This window comes from Pelobates fuscus, chromosome 4 (genome assembly GCF_036172605.1).
Source record: "Pelobates fuscus isolate aPelFus1 chromosome 4, aPelFus1.pri, whole genome shotgun sequence".
NCBI classification, from domain to species: Eukaryota; Metazoa; Chordata; class Amphibia; order Anura; family Pelobatidae; genus Pelobates; species Pelobates fuscus.
Genome location: NC_086320.1, coordinates 18,565,955 through 18,586,756, shown reverse-complemented (window position 1 = coordinate 18,586,756; position 20,802 = coordinate 18,565,955). Strand labels below are relative to the sequence as shown.

Genomic DNA, 20,802 nt, shown 5'->3' with positions numbered 1-20,802 from the left:
GAGTAATCTGCAAAGTGTCACTTTTTTGTACCTAATGACAGCTCTCCACTTTATATACCACAAGGGATTAATGTGTCATAATGGTAACTCAAACTGCCGTACTTTATAAAACTCCTGCATATTCCATAGCACTGTACAAAGGGTTTTTCGGCAAGGAAACAAAGCACGTTAGCTCCAATTTACTGCAAAGCATAATATATTTGGACTGGTATATGATTTGCAAAATTAATTTAAATTTCGACAATCACACAAAAAACCCTACCGTTTCCCAAATCTTACACAAAGCACTCCATTACTCCTTGTCATCACTCACCAACAGCCCACATTTTTCCAAAACAATCATCATTCAGTACATCACACACTACTAGTCAGTAACCCCTGGTATAGAGTATAAATTTGTTGGAAGAAAATGACAATTATACAATCAGGTACCTTAAAGAAAAAAACCTAAAAACATGTACTTTAAATGAATGTCAGGTGCCTCAGTTATTGTTTTATTTTTGAATTTTTTTATTTTCTTTGTATGACTTTCTGCTTATGCTGTTTGTTTTCTAAAATGAAGACTCAATAAAATCAATTTTGGTGAAGAAAAAAAAAATAATCAACAACTCAATTTAAGTTGGTACATATATTATCTGCACCCTTTTGCTGGGAAATTTGTTATTTTATGTATTCAATACTCCATTATCAAATATATTTTAAAATAGAAATTAAAGATTAAGAGGTTACATCTCTTGAGATGGAAACCAAATTTGTTGGTATAGCTCCTGTGGGTCCTGTCAAATACAGTACCAAGCCACAGGAAAGGCAGAAAAAGAGAAGGAGTAAGCGTTTGTATTGCTATTTACTGGGATTGAATAGTGCAATGGAGGAAATCATGTTTACAAATTCAATGCTGGCTTTGCCTTGGGTAAACATACGTGCACTCTGAAACCTACTGAGAAAAGCCACGTCAGTCTATGCGTTCCCAGACATTCTTTACGTATTACGGTGTACGTACATACCCCGCGCACACAGCTCTGCGAATGTTGATTTAAATTACATGCGGTGTTTGACCAATATATAAAAGTAGAATATATTTACAATAGGTGTGGAATAAGTGGCACTGAATAATAGTTATGAACAATAAGTTGTAGCTGCTGTATACACTCTATGGGTACTCCTCACAACTCACCATACAAAGATAATCACCAAAATACAAAAAAGATATCAGGCCCAATCGGTGTTGCCACTCCTTGGGTCTTCTATCTTTTAAGAGTGCAGCACTGTATTGAGTGTGAGAACACAGTGGATTACCTGTGATTCAAAAACAATTATCCTTTGTGTTCTCCAATGCAGTGTACATAAAAAAAGAAAACAGAAAAATATACAGATAATTGTGTAGTATATTAGAGTCTTTGCCATTTAAATAAACTGTCCGCAGCACGTTGCTACATGGGTCAACGTTTATTTCATGACAAAGCTGATTTGAGTTGTTAATAATAAAGCCTTAAATAAAAATAAATCTATGCAACGTTCCCATCCTAGCCTGGGGGGCAGTATAACTGGAAAACAAGATAAATGCATGATACATTAATCTTGTAAATGTCATTCCAATTGGTCACTGTCCCAGCCAATAGGACAGTCAGCAAAGTAGGGCTTCTTTGTAAAAGGTCAGAAAAGGGGGGAAAAAGACTGGAATAGTATCGCCTATTAGATATACATAGAGCATGCTGGTCATGAATTTAATTTAAAGATAAAATCAGCTTAATAGCAAATTAACGGCCAGCCATCGCTCAGAATTCCCATTCGCCCTAGTGAGTTGCATTTTCAGTGTGAAACCTTAAGGTCAATTTATGAACCCTCTCTCTGCCTTCTTTAGTCTCATAACTCTGCTCTTCTCTTAACGGGAAATACAGTTTCATTCATTCATGTTATCCTTGCCAAATCGCTAGATATCATAGAAAAAAAAAATATATAACCATTATAGTGTTTCTGATTTTCTTAGCCTATGCTGCTGTATCATAAGCATAAAGGTATTTGTGTGCATATAAAAAAATACCCCTTTCTGTCTCATTAGAGATATCTTTGCCAGAAGCTCAAGGAAGCAGGCTGAAGGGTCAGTGTTAGGACCCGCTTAGGGGGTCTGCCATGACGTTGGCAGGCGGGCATTCCCTCCAATGGCCATTGGAGCAACTAAATGACCTCCATTTGTCTAAATATACATAGGGATTAAGGAGAAAGCGCAAGTAACATTTTCTTTTCTTTGGTATTTGTGTGCATGCACATGCTAGGGATTGCTGGGCGTTCTGTGACTAATGTGGTGCCTATCGAAAGGTAACAGTAAGGTTCATTGAAGCAGCCTTGCTATTCAGCATCATCTACATAGAAACATAGAATGTGACGGCAGATAAGAACCATTCGGCCCATCTAGTCTGCTCAGTTTTCTAAATACTTTCATTAGTCCCTGGCCTTATCTTATAGTTAGGATAGCCTTATGCCTATCCCACGCATGCTTAAACTCCCTCACTGTGTTAACATCTACCACTTCAGCTGGAAGGCTATTCCATGCATCCACTACCCTCTCAGTAAAGTAATACTTCCTGATATTTTTAAACCTTTGTCCCTCTAATTTAAGACTATGTCCTCTTGTTGTGGTAGTTTTTCTTCTTTTAAATATAGTCTCCTCCTTTACTGTGTTGATTCCCTTTATGTATTTAAATGTTTCTATCATATCCCCCTTGTCTCGTCTTTCCTCCAAGCTATACATGTTAAGATCCTTTAACCTTTCCTGGCAAGTTTTATCCTGCAATCCATGAAACAGTTTAGTAGCCCTTCTTTGAACTCTCTCTAAGGTATCAATATCCTTCTGAAGATATGGTCTCCAGTACTGTGTACAGTACTCCAAGTGAGGTCTCACCAGTGTTCTGTACAATGGCATGAGCACTTCCCTCTTTCTACTGCTAATACCTCTCCCTATACAACCAAGCATTCTGCTAGCATTATTACATTGTCTGCCTACCTTTAAGTCATCAGAAATAATCACCCCTAAATCCCTTTCCTCAGATGTTGAGGTTAGGACTCTATCAAATATTCTGTACTCTGCCCTTGGGTTTTTACGTCCAAGATGCATTATCTTGCACTTATCCACATTAAATGTCAGTTGCCACACCTCTGACCATTTTTCTAGTTTACCTAAATCATTTGCCATTTGGCTTATCCCTCCTGGAACATCAACCCTGTTCCATATCTTAGTATCACCCGCAAAAAGACACACCTTACCATCAAGACCTTCTGCAATATCACTAATAAAAATATTAAAGAGAATGGGTCCAAGTACAGATCCCTGAGGTACCCCACTGGTGAGAAGCCCAAGCTTCGAATATACTCCATTGACTACAACCCTCTGTTGCCTGTCACTCAGCCACTGCCTTACCCATTCAACAATATTGGAATCCAAACTCAAAGATTGTAGTTTATTGATAAGCCTTCTATGTGCAACAGTGTCAAAAGCCTTACTGAAATCTAGGTAAGCAATGTCTACTGCACCACCCTGATCTATAATTTTAGTTAACCAATAAAAAAAAAAAACAATAAGATTAGTTTAGCATGATCTCCCTGAAGTAAACCCATGTTGTCTCTAATCTTGAAATCCATGTGTTTTTAGATGTTCAACAATCCTATCCTTTAACATGGTTTCCATCACTTTCCCCACTACTGAAGTAAGGCTTACTGGCCTATAGTTGCCCGACTCCTCCCTATTACCTTTCTTGTGAATGGGCACAACATTCGCTAACTTCCAATCTTCTGGGACTACTCATAGTGGGTGTAACAGGGCTTCCATTTTAGGCTAATGTGTCTTTCAAAGTCCACTAAAAGGACAACTGTAACGGACCGTTTCACTTACAAGAGGATAAAACCCAGTTTAGGCGATATCCCCCTTTCCAGATACACAGGCAGCTACTGCAAGCACCAATCTCCCAAGCTGGAAACACACGAACCCTGGAATCAGCCGAACAGGAAAAGCATACAATCCGCTTACACTCCTGGCAGTCAGCATACAATCCAATTCCCCCAAAAACGAGACGACACATCGGTTTGAGGGTCAAGCAGAATCTGAGGTGCTGGCACACCCAGCCTGGTTTTTATTACAATTGTGCACATACAGGCCACACCCAGGGGGAGGCATAAAACAACCAATCAGATACATGGTACAACCCACACATCCCCTCCCCTCAGATAAACAGTTAACCTAATTATCATGTACATAGTTTTACCCAAGTCTTGGATGTACCCTAAATACTTGGGGTACATCCACAAATATAGATAGCCCTAGTCTGGGGGAACAACATATGTGAAAATCAGCCCATTCGGGTAAAGGGTTCGGGAGTTATGGGGCTTTAAAGTATTGACCGACCGCACAGGCAAAGTAACCGAAAATAGTTCCATAAGGTTTGGCCTTGCGGTCGGTCTCTGTTAGTGTATTAAAAAGTCCCGAACGGCTTGCCATCTGTGGGTTTCCTTGGGTTTGTTGGATTCCCTTTGTGAACCTTAGTCTTTCTACCGAACGGCGGCTCATTCGGTAGTTGCAGCACGAATCCACGGAAGTCTGGAGGTCTCAGCGGTGTTTGCTTAGTCGAGTGTCCGATTTTAGTTACAGACACTCGACGGCAAAACACCGCTGTTCGGGAGTTAAGATGGCCGCCGCCACGGGTTAGCTTGAAGAACAAAGGCCACCCAGCGTTTGTCAATTAAGCTGCGGTTAACCGCAGCTTCTGGGCGGTCAATTGACAGCACACTCCATCTCCTAGGTGGTCCCTCGTACGGTAGTTTGTTCGGTACCGAACACCCTGGCAGAAAACACGAATAAGCCTTTCTGCAGGGGAAATAAACCTTTTTCAAGTCTGGTCCATAGTCTAAAGGAAGCAGGCGAGCAACCAGGCTTCTCCACTTCATAGTGGCGAGGTTGGTTTCGCCACAACAACCGATTCAAAATAAACTGTAGGCACTGCAACTGCTTCATCTCAAAGGTGTGGTTATAGTTTCTGGAGACCCTGGTGCCATCCCTCATTGAGCGTTAAACATGCTGTAATGCCAAACATGAGTCCATCCCCCTCTATGCTGCTTGGTCTAATGAGCCACCATGGAGTGTTTCAGCCAATAACAGCCCCACTAGAAAAAAGTGTGTAATCTCTGCCTTAACTACACCTCCAGTGGGAATCGAACTGTGGGTAGTTAGGGACATTCATTCAGTAGGGCCCAGGGACCTTTATTTAGTGTTGAAACTGCTTGATAATGGTTTTAACGTTGAACGGAACGACAGTGCCAGGGGAATCCAGATACTATAACCAATTCAATGAGATGAAATGTTTAAAGTGCCTACAGTGTCCCTTTAAAACACAGAGTTTGCTCTGACTCTCAAAACAAAAATTGAAAATGGAGAAATGTAATGGTTCCCATTTATTTATTTTTCTAGCACATGAACAAACACAGGATGTGCATCTTTTCTCAGAATGAAAATTACAAACCTTTGCAAATCGTTGCCATAAATTTTCTACATGGCCGTGAAAGCTACAATGTAATTTCATTGTTTGTGTTAAGGGTCAATAAAGATAGCTTTTTTTGCAATAACAGTTTCTGCATAACACAAGTTCTGTTTTGAACTTGTTTCTTAACAGAAAAAGCACTTCTATGACAGTTCCTGTAACCCTGGTAAGTGTTCACTGGCCGGATTCCTGCAATTTATTTCAAGAACTTTTACAAATCATCTTCGATGCCGTAATGGAGGTGGTGGGACAAACAGTTTAAAGAACATCCAAATAAAATAAATTAACAAAATCATTTTTTAAAGTAAGGATATTTATTTTTGAAGTTCCTACTTTTAAGAGAGATCTCTTCTGACCAATAACTGTTAGAGACGTTTTGATGACCCTTCCATTATCCTCAGAAGGTGTGCAGAGCTTATGCAGCAGTGCGTATAGATTGCCGTATAATTTCAGCACAGCGGACAGTGGCTTCACTGATATTTACACACGTGCAAGGAGACAGGCATGCACCCAGCATCATATTCTATGCAAAGAGCAGTAGTCAGTATGGTGATTAAAGTTTTCTCTCCTGAATACAACATTACTACTAAGAAAGTGTGGTGTCTGTTTTGTCATACGCAGAGACTGCACGATCATCTCTTGAAAAATACAAACTTAACATCAAAAAGACTAAGAAAAAAAAAAACAGAAGCACACTTTGATAAACTTACAGGAAACAGATGGCATGGGCTGCTGAGGAAATCTTATGTTTAATTCACAAAGCAAAGCATTTCAGGTAGGATCTTTTTATCTCCCCTGCTATGCCACTTAACATCCAGATATTAGAGCTGCACTGTACTTTTTTCTTTAATTTTAATTAGCATTCATTCCATTTGTTTGATTGCTGTAACCAGCTCTTGGAACATCTGCAGCTGCTTAGAAAACCCTAGCAGAAGAAGTGGCCGGAGTTTAAACATACAGCAGGGACTCATAATAAAAAAGCCAGCCGCACATGGATTGCCAATTAATGGAAATCCAGCCTCACTGCTTGGCCTTATGCATTCAATGTACAATTTAATGCACTGAAACATGCAAAGGGATATACAGAGCAATTACTAATTATGTCATTTTAGATTGTGAGCTCTTCACCTACTGTTCCCTTAAGTCAAATTGGTTTTGTTAGAATGTTTTTTTTTTCTTGTTTTACCTACTGTACAACACATCAGAATATGTTGGCATCATATAAATTACTAATTGTAATTATTTCCATTTGAGTAATAATTTAAAGAATATTTTTCCTGTAGTATCCACTTCAATAATTCACATTATCGTACTTCATTCTATTCTATCAATCATTTGCTCTACCTCCGTTCTAATACAAACACTTCTGTATCTACTCTTCACCCATCAATCATCTATTTAATTCAACTCATCCAACCCGTTTTCTAATTCATCTACCAATATACACAATTTGGTGCTGTGTGCATATTATGGTTTTGAAAGCTGCAGAAAGAGAACAGGATTAAACAATACTTCGACAGGTGAACTATTTCCCCAGACTGCCTCTTTTCTCCTCGGTTTTGTGATAAGTTAATTTAAAAGTTTAGAGTATATTGAAGAAAGAAAAAAAAAAAAAAATAGAATAAAAGAAAACTAAAGTATTTATAATTCTAAGGTCTATAATAGAGTGGCTTTATGCCAAACATTTGTAGTGTTCCATAAAGTACAGAGAACAGCTGGGCAAACTGGGCCATATTTTAAATCACAGTTTGTCAGGTTAACACTTGTACGGCTAGCTGCCCTGCGTATAGGAATTACATCTGTGCATTTTATATGTCACAGTGCGGAAGGAAAAACAGGCAGGTTACGGGCAATCATGTTACCATTTGACATTACAGCACGTGAGATGTGATATGTGACGGAATGCAATGGGGAATCAGAGGCTGGGAAGAACCAGTGGAACATTTTGGTGTTGAACTCACCATCACACCATATATATAAAAAAAAAATGTACTTTTAAAAAACATATAAGTGAAGCATGGATAGCACATGAACATGTTACAGTGGTGGCATGGGATCAAGATAAAATGACAGAAAACAGCATATTATATAAATCTGACACAAAGAACAAAACTTCCCATATTTACATCTCTGCTCATTTTGGCCTTTACGGTTCTACGGTATTACCACTGAACAGTCAAACAAATCTGTTCTTGGGCAGACTGTCCTTAACCTCTTCTGACTACCTTTTAGCACAGTATGGTTACAATGTGTAAAAATGTGGGGAGAAAATAAATTCTTAGACATTCTGCATGTGGTCATCTTGACCACTTTTTGATTTAGGGAGGCTTATTATCCCTCTCACTGGGTTACTAATTAATTATTATTATTAAATATTAATTTACACTAGTGTGTGTTTGAAATCAATAGAGACATGTTCATGAAATCAAGTATTTAGTTATCAAGTGGAGAAAACAATAACTTTTTAAAAATCTTATTTTAAAATGAAATATGGTAGACTGACAAATAGGAAATTGAGAAGAATGGTGATTAATTGAGACCAATGCCACTGGTTGCCTTTATTGAAGAAAACCAACATTTAGAACAGAAGACAAGAAAGCAAAGAAAGGAAAGGATAATGCTACGTAAAATCCTTTTAGACATACGGTTTGTAAAGACATACATTAACCAATGACATCTGGACGCACAAAGCTTGCAATACATATCACGAGACACCCCTCCTATAGAGACTTACATGTCTTGATTCCTAGATGAATGAAGAAACACAATTTGTTCATGTACACCCCGTAGGAATGGACTCAACATTATTGAAACATGACAAGTAAGAGAGGTTTTACTCCGAGCTCCCAACTGCATTCTATACCTGGCAAGTAACTAACAAATTATACCTAGCTCAACCTCAAACCCACCAAGCTGGACCTTTCTTACAGTTTTCTAATCAGGTTTCTAGAAAGAAATTACAGTTGAAATCAGATTCCGTCTTGTATCAAGAGCATTGAATATGTGGTCAAAAAGCTTGCACTCCATTTCTGAAGTAATCTACTGAATTTGATAATTACTCCAGGCAAGACAATACAATATATTTATTATTCGTACCGTAATTAACTATTTATTTTGCTATATATTCAAAATGCCACGTTTATTAACAGCACTGTTCAAAGATTGACAGCTCATCCACAGTGTGTAGTGTCTAGATATTTTTATAATATCACACAGCCTTTAAGATGCTTTATTTTTAATACAATTAGTTTTCCTTGCAGTTAAAACCTATTTTCATTGTAAAGGTACCCAAGATATTAGAACGCAGTTACCCATAGACTGTTTCATTTCAACCCGATAAAGCTCATCTATATTAAAGGAACACTATAGTCACCTAAATTACTTTAGCTAAATAAAGCAGTTTTAGTGTATAGATCATTCCCCTGCAATTTCACTGCTCAATTCACTGTCATTTAGGAGTTAAATCACTTTGTTTCTGTTTATGCAGCCCTAGCCACACCTCCCCTGGCTATGATTGACAGAGCCTGCATGAAAAAAAAAAACTGGTTTCACTTTCAAACATATGTAATTTACCTTAAATAATTGTATCTCAATCTCTAAATTGAACTTTAATCACATACAGGAGGCTCTTGCAGGGTCTAGCAAGCTATTAACATAGCAGGGGATAAGAAAATCTTAATTAAACAGAACTTGCAATAAAGAAAGCCTAAATAGGGCTCTCTTTACAGGAAGACTGTGCAAGTCACATGCAGGGAGGTGTGACTAGGGTTCATAAACAAAGGGATTTAACTCCTAAATGGCAGAGGATTGAGCAGTGAGGCTGCAGGGTCATGTTCTATACACCAAAACTGCTTCATTAAGCTAAAGTTGTTCAGGTGACTATAGTGTCCCTTTAAATTGGATGTTGGACTAAGGCAACATCCCCAGGACGTACTTGAAAACCAGAGTAATTTGAATTTACCTTTCCTGGTTAAACACTTTGTTATTATTATTATATCATAAGTCTTTGACTACGACAGTTTGGAAAGTAAAATGTAACAATGCTATAAGGAATATGGAGGAATGTCAAATGACATTAAAACCGGTGTAGACACCAGGTTACTTTTACAATAACAATGAACAGAAACATAGAATGTGATGGCAGATAAGAACCATTCGACCCATCTAGTCTGCCCACGTTTCTAAATACTCTTAATTAGTCCCTGGCCTTATCGTATAGTTAGGAAAGCCTTATGCCTATCCCATGCATGCTTAAACTCCTTTACTGTGTTAACCTCTACCACTTCAGCTGGAAGGCTATTCCATGCATCCACTACCCTCTCAGTAAAGTAATACTTCCTGATATTATTTTTAAACATTTGCCCCTCTAATTTAGGACTATGTCCTCTTGTTGTGGTAGTTTTTCTTCTTTTAAATATAGTTTCCTCCTTTACTGTGTTGATTCCCTTTATGTATTTAAATGTTTCTATCATATCCCCCCGTCTCGTCTTTCCTCCAAGCTATACATGTTAAGATCCTTTAACCTTACCTGGAAAGTTTTATCCTGCAATCCATGAACCAGCTTAGTTTAGTAGCCCTTCTTTGAACTCTCTCTAAGGTATCAATATCCTTCTGGAGATACAGTCTCCAGTACTGCGTACAATACTCCAAGTGAGGTCTCACCAGTGTTCTGTACAATGGCATGAGCACTTCCCTCTTTCTACTGCTAATACCTCTCCCTATACAACCCAGCATTCTGCTAGCATTTCCTGCTGCTCTATTACATTGTCTGCCTTCAGGAATCTAGTGAATGGTATGTCTGACGACAATCCTGCGTGACAAACTTCGTTCTACATACCCAATACTGACAAGTCATTGTAGTGCTTTTAGGAACAATAGTGGTTAGACTGATCATCATTCGTCCGGCTTTACCTCGATATCAGTAATTGTACTGATATCAAGGTTGAGTATATTCAGATCTTTATGATACCCAGAAAGTCTTCAGTGATCGCATCACCTAATATAACCTGAGCTAACCCTGCCATACATTTTTATTATTATTTTTATTATATTATTTATATAGTGCAACAAATTCAGTAGCGCTGTACAATGGGTGGACTAACAGACACATAATTGAGATCAGACCACTGGACGTACAGGAACAGAGGGGGTTGAGGGCCCTGCTCAATGAGCTTACATGCTAGAGGGAATGGGGTATACTGACACAAAGGGTTAAAGTAGGGGAATTAAATAGTTTGTTAGAGAAGGGTTTATTGAGTGCTTGGTAGGTCATTTTTGACAGTTGCAGGAAATGAGTCATGGGGTGGGGGATGAGAAGCCTGCTGACAGTTTAATTGATACGCTTTAATGAAGAAGTGAGTTTTCAAAGATTTTTTGAAGGAGTGGAGGCTGGGTGAAAGTCTGATTGAGGAGGGAAGGGAGTTCCACAGAATAGGTGCAGCCCTAGAGAAGTCTTGAAGGCGAGCGTCAGAGGTGGGGATCCGGGCAGAGGATAGGCGTAGGTCTTGAGCTGAGCGCAGGGGTCTCAACGGGACATACTTGTGTATGAGGAAGGATAGGTATGTTGGAGCAGCATCATGTAGGGATTTGTAAGCAAGCGACAGAATTTTGAATTGTGCCCTATATCTAATTGGAAGCCAATGCAGGGACTGACAGTGCGTGGAGGCGTGGGAGGTGCGACCGGACAGGAAAATAAGCCTCGCAGCCGCATTCATTATAGATTGCAGCAGTGCAAGCTGGGAACATGTAAGACCGGTGAGAAGGGGATTTCAGTAGTCGAGGCGAGAGAGAATAACAGCATGAACCAGTATCTTATATGGGCGGATGCGCGCTATGTTCTTGAGTTGGAAGCGACAGGATTTGACTATCGATTGGACATGGGGAGTAAAAGAGAGGTCAGAATCAAAAAGAACCCCCAGGCAGCGAGCCTGTGAGGTAGAAGTGATAGTAGCGCCGTTGACTTGGATGGAGACAGACACAGGAGTAGCAGCACTTGAGGGAGGAAAAACTAGAAGTTCTGTTTTGGACAGGTTGAGTTTAAGGAAGTGAGCAGCCATCCAGTTGGAAATGGCAGTGAGGCAGTCAGAAACACAAGTCAAGGTGGGCGGAGAGAGATCAGGGGAGGACAGGTAGATTTGCGTGTCATCTGCATATAAATGATATTGGAAGCCAAAGGAGCTGATGAGTTTACCAAGGGAGGCAGTATAGATAGAGAACAGTAGGGGGCCGAGGACAGAACCTTGGGGGACGCCGACAGAGAGGGGTTGGGGAGAAGAGGCAGTGTCAGAGAAAGAAACAATGAAAGAGCGCTGGGAGAGGTAGGAGGAGCACCAGGAGAGAGCAGTATCCCGTAGACCAAAGTTACGAAGAATGTGAAGAAGCTGTTGATGATCAACAGTGTCAAAGGCGGCAAAAAGATCAAGGAGGATTAGGATAAAGTATTGGCCGTGAGATTTAGCAGCAATTAAATCGTTGGATACTTAGGTCACAGCAGTTTCGACAGAGTGACCAGCGCGGAATCCAGACTGAAGGGGGTCAAGCAGAGAGTTGGATTCGAGAAAGTCTGTCAATATGGCGTACACAACTCTCTCGAGGATCTTGGAGGCAAATGGCAGTAGTGAGATAGGGCGGTAGTTGGATGGGGAGTTGGGATCAAGGTTGGGCTTTTTCAGAATCAGGGTTACGGTTGCATGTTTGTAGGGTGAGGGAAATGTGCCAGAGGAAAGGGAGAGATTGAAAATGCTAGCGAGAGGAAGAGCAAGAGAGGGAGACAAAGTGCGGATGAGATGTGAGGGAATAGGATCGAGGGAGCAGGTGGTGGGGCGGGAGGACAGGAGCAGAGCAGAAACCTCTTGTGCTGTAGCAGGTGCAAATGTGCATAGGATGGCAGGGGGAGTGGGGTTGGGTGATGTAATGATAGGGGTAGAAGAGAGATTAGAGATTTCTTTCCTGATTGTAGAGATCTTCTCAGTGAAATGAGATGCAAAGTTGTGGACAAGGTGGTGGAAGGAGGGGGAGTCACAGTGCGAAGAAGAGCATCAAAAGTGTGAAACAGGTGTTTGGGTTGATGGGACAGTGTGCTTATGAGGTTTTTGAAGTAGTTTACTTTTGCAGAGGAAAGAGCCATGCTGTAGGAGCGCAGCATAAATTTATAGTGGACAAAGTCAGATGCAAAGTGAGACTTTATCCAGCAGCGTTCATCAGTTCTGGAACATTTTTGGAGATAACGGGTCAGCTAAGTGTGCCAGGGTTGTAGCTGGGGGCGCTTTCTGCGTTTAACTGTAGGAGGTGCCATGATGTCAAGTTGAGAGGCGAGAGTGGAGTTGTAGAGTGAGGTTGCAGAGTTAGGGCAGTTGAGATTTAAGATGGGTACATCAATACATACAAGTAAATATCAGATTTATATTCAGAACGTGTAATGATACTTGGGATTCTTCTCCCCAATAGCCAAGAATTAGCGCCTAATTAAGGAGACATAACTCACAAAACCACAGGGTTATTCACCAACAGTGAACTATTGGGATCCACCAGCAATTTCAACTGGAAACATAGCTGACCTGGAAATATTTCCAATTTGTCATTTTTGACAGAAAATGTAAACTATTTTGATAGATTTCACTTTGCCAGGTGCAAGTGTATCTTTGACATCTCTGACAGTTTATGAGTTTTGCTAAACTTTTTTTTTTTTTTTTTTTATATTGCTTTGTTGAATAAAGGGCTTTTTGCACATTACGCACTTTGTTTCATTACTGGAGTGCATAAACCATTTTTTTTTTTTTTCATGGAACGTTAATCTCTACACACTCAAATGTGACATTCTGACTCTCAGCATCAGGAGAGAGTGATATGACTTTACATTATCCAATAGCGCTGCCTGAATGGTCTGGTCTCCTCTTCTACCCAGCTATCCCGCAACAATGTCAGCTTTTTATAATGATTAGAAAGATGTACCCTTAAAGAAAACACACATGCATGTTTCCTGCTTGCTTTCTGCAACACTTGCAAGTCCCCCCCCACCCCCTCTTTCGCCAGCTCAGACTTCCAGAGGATTCTCATTGAAAACGCACTGTGCTTAACCCCTTAAGGACCAAACTTTTGGAATAAAAGGGAATCATGACATGTCACACATGTCATGTGTCCTTAAGGGGTTAAACACGCGCTCACATGATTGTGAGTCTCCTATTTTTCTCAGTGAGTTATACCATACTGTAATTTAGCTCACTGGGAATAGGGCAGGAGGACAGCTGTAGCTTTGTGCACTTGTTGCTCCTTAAGCAAACTGTCTTGGCTCTCTGAGTGACAGCCAGTTCGGTGTTTCTGCCTCAATTGTAAATGCGCAGATTTCTATTGAAATCGGCACTTTTATAATCTGTCACAAATGTGACAGACTCCATACACAGTGAAGTGCCTTATGTGTCTGGAGTGTTCCTTTTATGTTTATTTTTTTTGTCCTTTGGATATCTTTTGTCACAGTGACAAATTTAAAGGAACAGTAAAACAAAAATCAACACAAAGTCAATACATATTCATCTGAACTGGTATATCTAAATTATTTCACACAGAACTGCTAAAATGAAGTACAGAGGTGCCTTACGTGTCACAACACTTTTGTTTCTCTGTCCCAGGAATATCAGTGACACTCAGAGCGAGAAAATCTGACTGAAGGATTAATAATAAAACCTCCAGTAAGAGAAACTAACTCCATAAAGAAAATAAACAGAATATGTTCATGTGAGAAAAGATTCAAGGATGGACTTCTTGTTAAATATACCTTTACAAATTCATGGTGGCTAGCCAGCAAGCTCCGTTACCCATTTCTTTCCATTCTAGACTATAATGTAGCCTTGTATTCCCAATAGGAAAAGCCAACTACCCTTCTTTATAAAAAACAAAAACAACCAAGAAATAAAAGGAAAAAAACGATATGCATGAAATCTGATTTCTGTACGTTTGTGACACATGGGCAGAGCCGAAAAGCAGTGACACAGTCTACCTCTTCAGAAATAAAATAAAATCTTATGAGCCCCAGGACTTGTCATATGAATATAGCAATACACTCTTAAAGCCTAGAGCATGTACCTCTCTGTCTATAAGATAAGAACCTTGTGAGTCATGGATTCTTGACACGCAGCTTGGAATATCTACCGAGCACAAACCTTATTTATTTTTTTATTGGTGTGTTTTGTTTTCATTACAATATGTTTACCGTTCACAAAATGGTACAGTGCCATGGAATATATCAGTGCTTTATACTAGTGAGAACAATTATTGATCTTACTGTTCCTTTAAAGAAAAAACATTCTGGATACATTTTGCAGTTGTATAATGTTTATTACTGTGTTATTTGCTATGAATGTAATTCAAGACATTAAATGTGTTGACCAATGAAATCAGCCCAATGAGAAACATGACTCCACAGATGAAAGCCTGATACTCATTATTAAGCGGTGTTCTAAGAGCTACTTACCTGTTGTTGACTAGCTTTGGCCAGTTGCCGATTGGCAGAATCAATGTTGGAACCTGCAGACTCAATATTGGCTTCAATGCTGTCTGTGAATGGAAAAGATTAGACTTATTAAAAATTAAATAAGAAATGCATCTTTCACTTCGGATATCTAAAAAGGTACAACTAATGGTTCCACATTTTTGCGGTTTCCCAGAGGTTACAGAAGGACCACCAGACACAAGTTATATCAATCTAACAGGTTAAAATTTCTGGTTTAGACATGTTTGAACTATTTTATTTAAAGGGACAATCTAAGCACCAAACCAATGTTACCGTAACAAAGCTGCTTTAATGCATAGATCATGCCCCTGAGCTGCTCAGTTCTGTGCCAGTTAGGAGTGAAATCACTTTTGTTTCTGTTTATGCAGCCCTGGCTCTTGCATGTGACTCACAAACCCAACATGACAAACATTGTGTCATTATAATCAGATCTTACAGCACAGTGAGTTTACTTTAGAAGTTCACATTTCCTGCTCTGATAATTGAACTTTAATCACAAACAGGAGGCTCCTGCAGGCTATAGCAATGTTATTCTTGTGTTCTCTACCATGTGTTGATTTTATTTTACCTGTCACTTTTCTGCTTTTTGCAGGTTTCAGTAATAGGGAGATGCAAAATATGAAACTTCCGTCATGGTTTACAATTCTAAATTAAACACACTTTGCAATAAGGGAAGCTCAAAATGTAGACTTTTTCATGAAGTGCGTGAGGAGGCTGTGTGGAAATTTAACCAGGGCTGCATAAACAAAGTAATTTAATTTCTAAATGGCAGAGAATTTAGCAGTGAGACTGCAGGGACATGATCTATACACTAATTCACGTCACTGACCTCTTAAGGACGGAGGCAATTATACAAGTGCCGATCACAGCAAAACCTGGAATTTGGAACCTGTTCAACCATAGTTTACCCCCTTCATACTAAATGCATCCACACTTCTCATATACCATTTTGTTTAGGAGAAACATGGCTTTCATTTCACATCAAATATTTATATATGAAACATAATGTAATATAAATACAATCTAAAAAAAAAGTGTGAGAAATTAGGAAATGTTAATATTTACTTAGTTCTGCATGGCATTTTAAAGGACCACTCTAGGCACCCAGACCATTTCAGCTTAATGAAGTGGTCTGGGTGCCAGGTCCAGCTAGGGTTAACCCATTTCTTTATAAACAAAGCAGTTTCAGAGAAACTGCTATGTTTATAAATGGGTTAAGCCTTCCCCCAAATCCTCTAGTGGCTGTCTCACTGACAGCCGCTAGAGGCGCTTGCGTGATTCTCACTGTGAAAATCACAGTGAGAGCACGCAAGCGTCCATAGGAAAGCATTGATAATGCTTTCCTATGCGACCGGCTGAATGCGCGCGCAGCTCTTGCCGCGCGTGCGCATTCGGCCGACGGGGCGGTACGGAGGAGGATCGGAGGCAGAGAGTTCCCCGCCCAGCGCTGGAAAAAGGTAAGTTTTACCCCTTTTCCCCTTTCCAGAGCCGGGCGGGAGGGGGACCCTGAAGGTGGGGGCACCCTCAGGGCACTTTAGTGCCAGGAAAACGAGTATGTGTCCTGGCACTAGAGTGGTCCTTTAACTGTGCATGTCATAATACGGTTAGCTTTTTACTGTAATAAAATACACATATTGGTGTTCAGTGATGTCTCACGAGTATAATAGTTCACCCCATGTACAGATTTTATAGTGTTTTGGAAACATACGGGGTCAAATATAGGGCAGCTTCCTCTTTTCAGTTTTTATACATTGAAATTTGCCAGATTGGTTTGCTGGGCCTATGCTTCCTTTCAGACACAGGGTATTTAAAAAGAGGCATGTCTTTTTTAGTAGCCACTTAATCACAAACCAGGGCCAAATTTAATGTCCATATTTGTTTGTTTTTTTTGCAATTTTCACAAAACAAAACTGCCCTTTTACGGATGACATCATCAGCATTGTATATTTTACTGCTCTAAAACACTCATGTTTGTGTTCAGCAATATCTCACAATTACAGAGTATCCCCCATGTCTAGATTTTATAGTGTTTTGGAAAGTTACAGGGTCAAATATAAGGCATGCAAATTTCAGCTTTTACATATTGAAATTGGCCAGATTGGTTATGTTGCCTTTGAGACCGTATGGCAGCACAGAAACTTAGATATTTATATATATGATCTAAGCATTTATTAGTGTATGTATAATTAATTTTGTTTTTCCAACCAATGCAATCCCCCTGCAGGCAGTTAAGCACACTGCCGATCTGGTCATCTCAACGTGATCACATGTCCCAGAAAAGCCGGTTTTGCTGCCAAGGTTGTCAGGCAGTGCCCCTGATCTGAATGGTAAGTATAACAAGGCGGGCTGCCAGCGACCTGCCGGGTGTACTATTCAGCCCACATTTTTTAGAGAGGCATAGTACGCCGCTGGCATTAAGCTAAAACTGTTTTGGTGTTTTGTGTGTCCCTTTATTTACTAAACAAAAATAAATATGTATCTGATGACCATGAGATCGTTTTGTTACATGGAATATGAAAGAGTCATTTCAGAATGCATTATCCATAAGTACCCCTAGTAGGAGAATATCATAAAACGTTTAAATCAGTGAGACTGGGAGCCAGGTTTGTTTGCTTTCAAGGGAGAAGAACATTTTGAAAACCCTGGTACCCACACCACAGCCATAGCCATACTTTCTAATGGCACAAGGCATAGCATTGGTGTATAACAACTGATAACATGTCCCCAATGTTACTTTAGGGATTTAAGGATCTCAGAGAAGCTGCTCTTATTATTTTATCACAGGGTTATTCACTAAAGAGAGAATTTAAAAGGAATTTCAAATTATAGTCAAAGTACCTGAAGTGGAAACGCTTCTAGTTTGGCTTCTTCACCTGTTCAGTTTGAAATTCACATTGAATTTGCAAGTGAATCGCATGGTTATTGCAATAAACAGAGCTGCAACACAGAATGTTACCCAACTTGGACATTTTATGTAATAGGTAATTATTTTCTCCCCACAGTTCAGAGGAGCTATTGAGTAAACTGCATGAGAAGTTCATTAGAATCACATTTAATTGAGCTTGGAGTTCACATTGGATTACCCAGCTCTGGTTGTTCGTATGAGAGAGACGACAGGGTCAGTTAGAGGTTTTCTGATAAAATCCTTTAACAGCTGATTATCATGTAAGTGCAGTTGCCTGGTCACCATACCACCAAGCATTCTGCGGTAATAAAGTCTACGTGATCCTGTTGTGAGTGATGAACTACATAACTACATCTACGGTTCCCAAGGATAGTTCTGGTAGTCTGTTCTGAACCATGCATCTGAAAGGTAAAAGAAAACCTGAACGGGGCCAATCTGATAAATAAAGGGGTAAAATGTTAGCAGTGAAACATGTCTAGGGCTGATATAGTAAATGTAACATAGAGACCTTGTTAAACATTGTATATATCGAGGAAGTGTGTCTAAAATTAGTCTGATCTTAGATAAAACACAAGACCATTTCCTTTTATTTAGCTTTGGTTCATGACAAAGCATTAAGCAGGATTTTCTAAATATGAATGTGTATGGTTTTATTTATCTTTCATGCAGAATGCAGATATTGGGTACAGCTGGATACAAAGTATGAAATAAACGAAATGTAAGCCCAAGGTCGGCAATATAATGAATGTGTGCATGCAGGAAGATACATACCTATGGAGTCTCCTTGTTCATAAACAATGGAGGCCAAATCTTTTATTATCTGGTTAACATCAATCATATCATTCTGTGGAAAACAAAACAGAGTATTGGGATTTATAATGCAGGAACTGAGCAAGATTTAAACAGAACTGCAGGTTTTCAAGTAAAAGAAAGGTGGCACAAACAAAAGTTAAACATGGTAAAACATTTAGGTATATTTTATGTTGTGGTCTAAGACACAAAATACTTACAGAGAACTCTATATTTTGTTACAAACGCTACAGAGTAAACAAACTATAGTAATTAGGTATGTCAAAGTATTTTGAATTGAATTTCATTACAATTGAAAATGCGCAAAAAAAAAAAAAAAAAGGCTTCACAAGACTGACAAACAATTTCAAAAAATGATAATTTTCACAGTAGAGAAATTAAGACCAAGGTCTGTAATTCGTATTGTATACAACAAAGGCACTGTTACCCACATCATTCGTTCCAGTGTGGGAATGTTCTGTAGAGCTGATTTTAGAATAAACAACTGAAGGATTAGGGTGTAATGAGGTTCCCTGTCCCTAAACACATCATGTATAACAGCAGCTATAGGATTAGGGTGTAATGAGGTTCCCTGTCCCTAAACACATCATGTATAACAGCAGCTATAGGATTAGGGTGTAATGAGGTTCCCCGTCCCTAAACACATCGTGTATAACAGCAGCTATAGGATTAGGGTGTAATGAGATTCCCTGTCCCTAAACACATCGTGTATAACAGCAGCTATAGGATTAGGGTGTAATGAGGTTTCCTGTCCCTAAACACATCGCGTATAACAGCAGCTATAGGATTAGGGTGTAATGAGGTTCCCTGTCCCTAAACACATTGTGTATAACAGCAGCTATAGGATTAGGGTGTAATGAGGTTCCCTGTCCCTAAACACATCATGTATAACAGCAGCTATAGGATTAGGGTGTAATGAGGTTCCCTGTCCCTAAACACATCGTGTATAACAGCAGCTATAGGATTAGGGTGTAATGAGGTTTCCTGTCCCTAAACACATCGTGTATAACAGCAGCTATAGGATTAGGGTGTAATGAGGTTCCCTGTCCCTAAACACATCGTGTAGCAGCAGCTATAGGATTAGGGTGTAATGAGATTCCCTGTCCCTAAACACATCATGTATAACAGCAGCTATAGGATTAGGGTGTAATGAGATTCCCTGTCCCTAAACACATCATATATAACAGCAGCTACAGGATTAGGGTGTAATGAGGTTCCCTGTCCCTGAACACATCGTGTATAACAGCAGCTATAGGATTAGGATGTAATGAGGTTCCCTGTCCCTAAACACATCGTGTATAACAGCAACTATAGGATTAGGATGTAATGAGGTTCCCTTTCCCTAAACACATCGCGTATAACAGCAGCTATAGGATTAGGGTGTAATGAGGTTCCCTTTCCCTAAACACATCGCGTATAACAGCAGCTATAGGATTAGGGTGTAATGAGGTTCCCTGTCCCTAAACACATTATGTATAACAGCAGCTATAGGATTAGGGTGTAATGAGGTTCCCTGTCCCTAAACACATTATGTATAACAGCAGCTATAGGATTAGGGTGTAATGAGGTTCCCTTTCCCTAAACACATCGCGTATAACAGCAGCTATAGGATTAGGGTGTAATGAGGTTTCCTGTCCCTAAACACATCGTGTATAACAGCAGCTATAGGATTAGGGTGTAATGAGGTTCCCTGTCCCTAAACACATTATGTATAACAGCAGCTATAGGATTAGGGTGTAATGAGGTTCCCTGTCCCTAAACACATCGCGTATAACAGCAGCTATAAGGTTAGAGCGTCTGGAAGCTGCAGTGGAGGAGTTGTGTCGCTGGAAACTAGGCAAGTAATAGTTATTTAGATTTATTTGTACAGGGCAAAGAGGGGTGTGATACATGTGCACATTGCCAGAAGGGAGCCTATTGTTATTTTCTGGTCTATAAGGTTCCCTTTGATGGGCATAGTAATGGTGCTACAAACCTCTTATTGATACCTGCATTGGGATGTATTTGGTATAGGAGGCAACGTTTGGAATATGCATCTTCCAGCACTGCCTATATTT

The 20,802-nt window shown here is 39.6% G+C and overlaps 1 protein-coding gene across 5 annotated transcripts in view; it reads right to left on the bottom strand.

Moving 5' to 3' along the window:
• The window catches only part of TSNARE1 (t-SNARE domain containing 1), a 420,326-nt gene that overhangs the window by 167,344 nt on the left and 232,180 nt on the right, over positions 1-20,802 (bottom strand). For all 5 annotated transcript variants that reach the window (XM_063451002.1, XM_063451003.1, XM_063451004.1 and 2 more), the window contains 2 exons: positions 18,707-18,779; positions 14,992-15,074 (listed from right to left, as the gene is read on the bottom strand). In XM_063451002.1, coding sequence (XP_063307072.1) covers positions 14,992-15,074; positions 18,707-18,779 — 156 coding nt within the window. The remainder of the gene's footprint in view (positions 1-14,991; positions 15,075-18,706; positions 18,780-20,802) is intronic.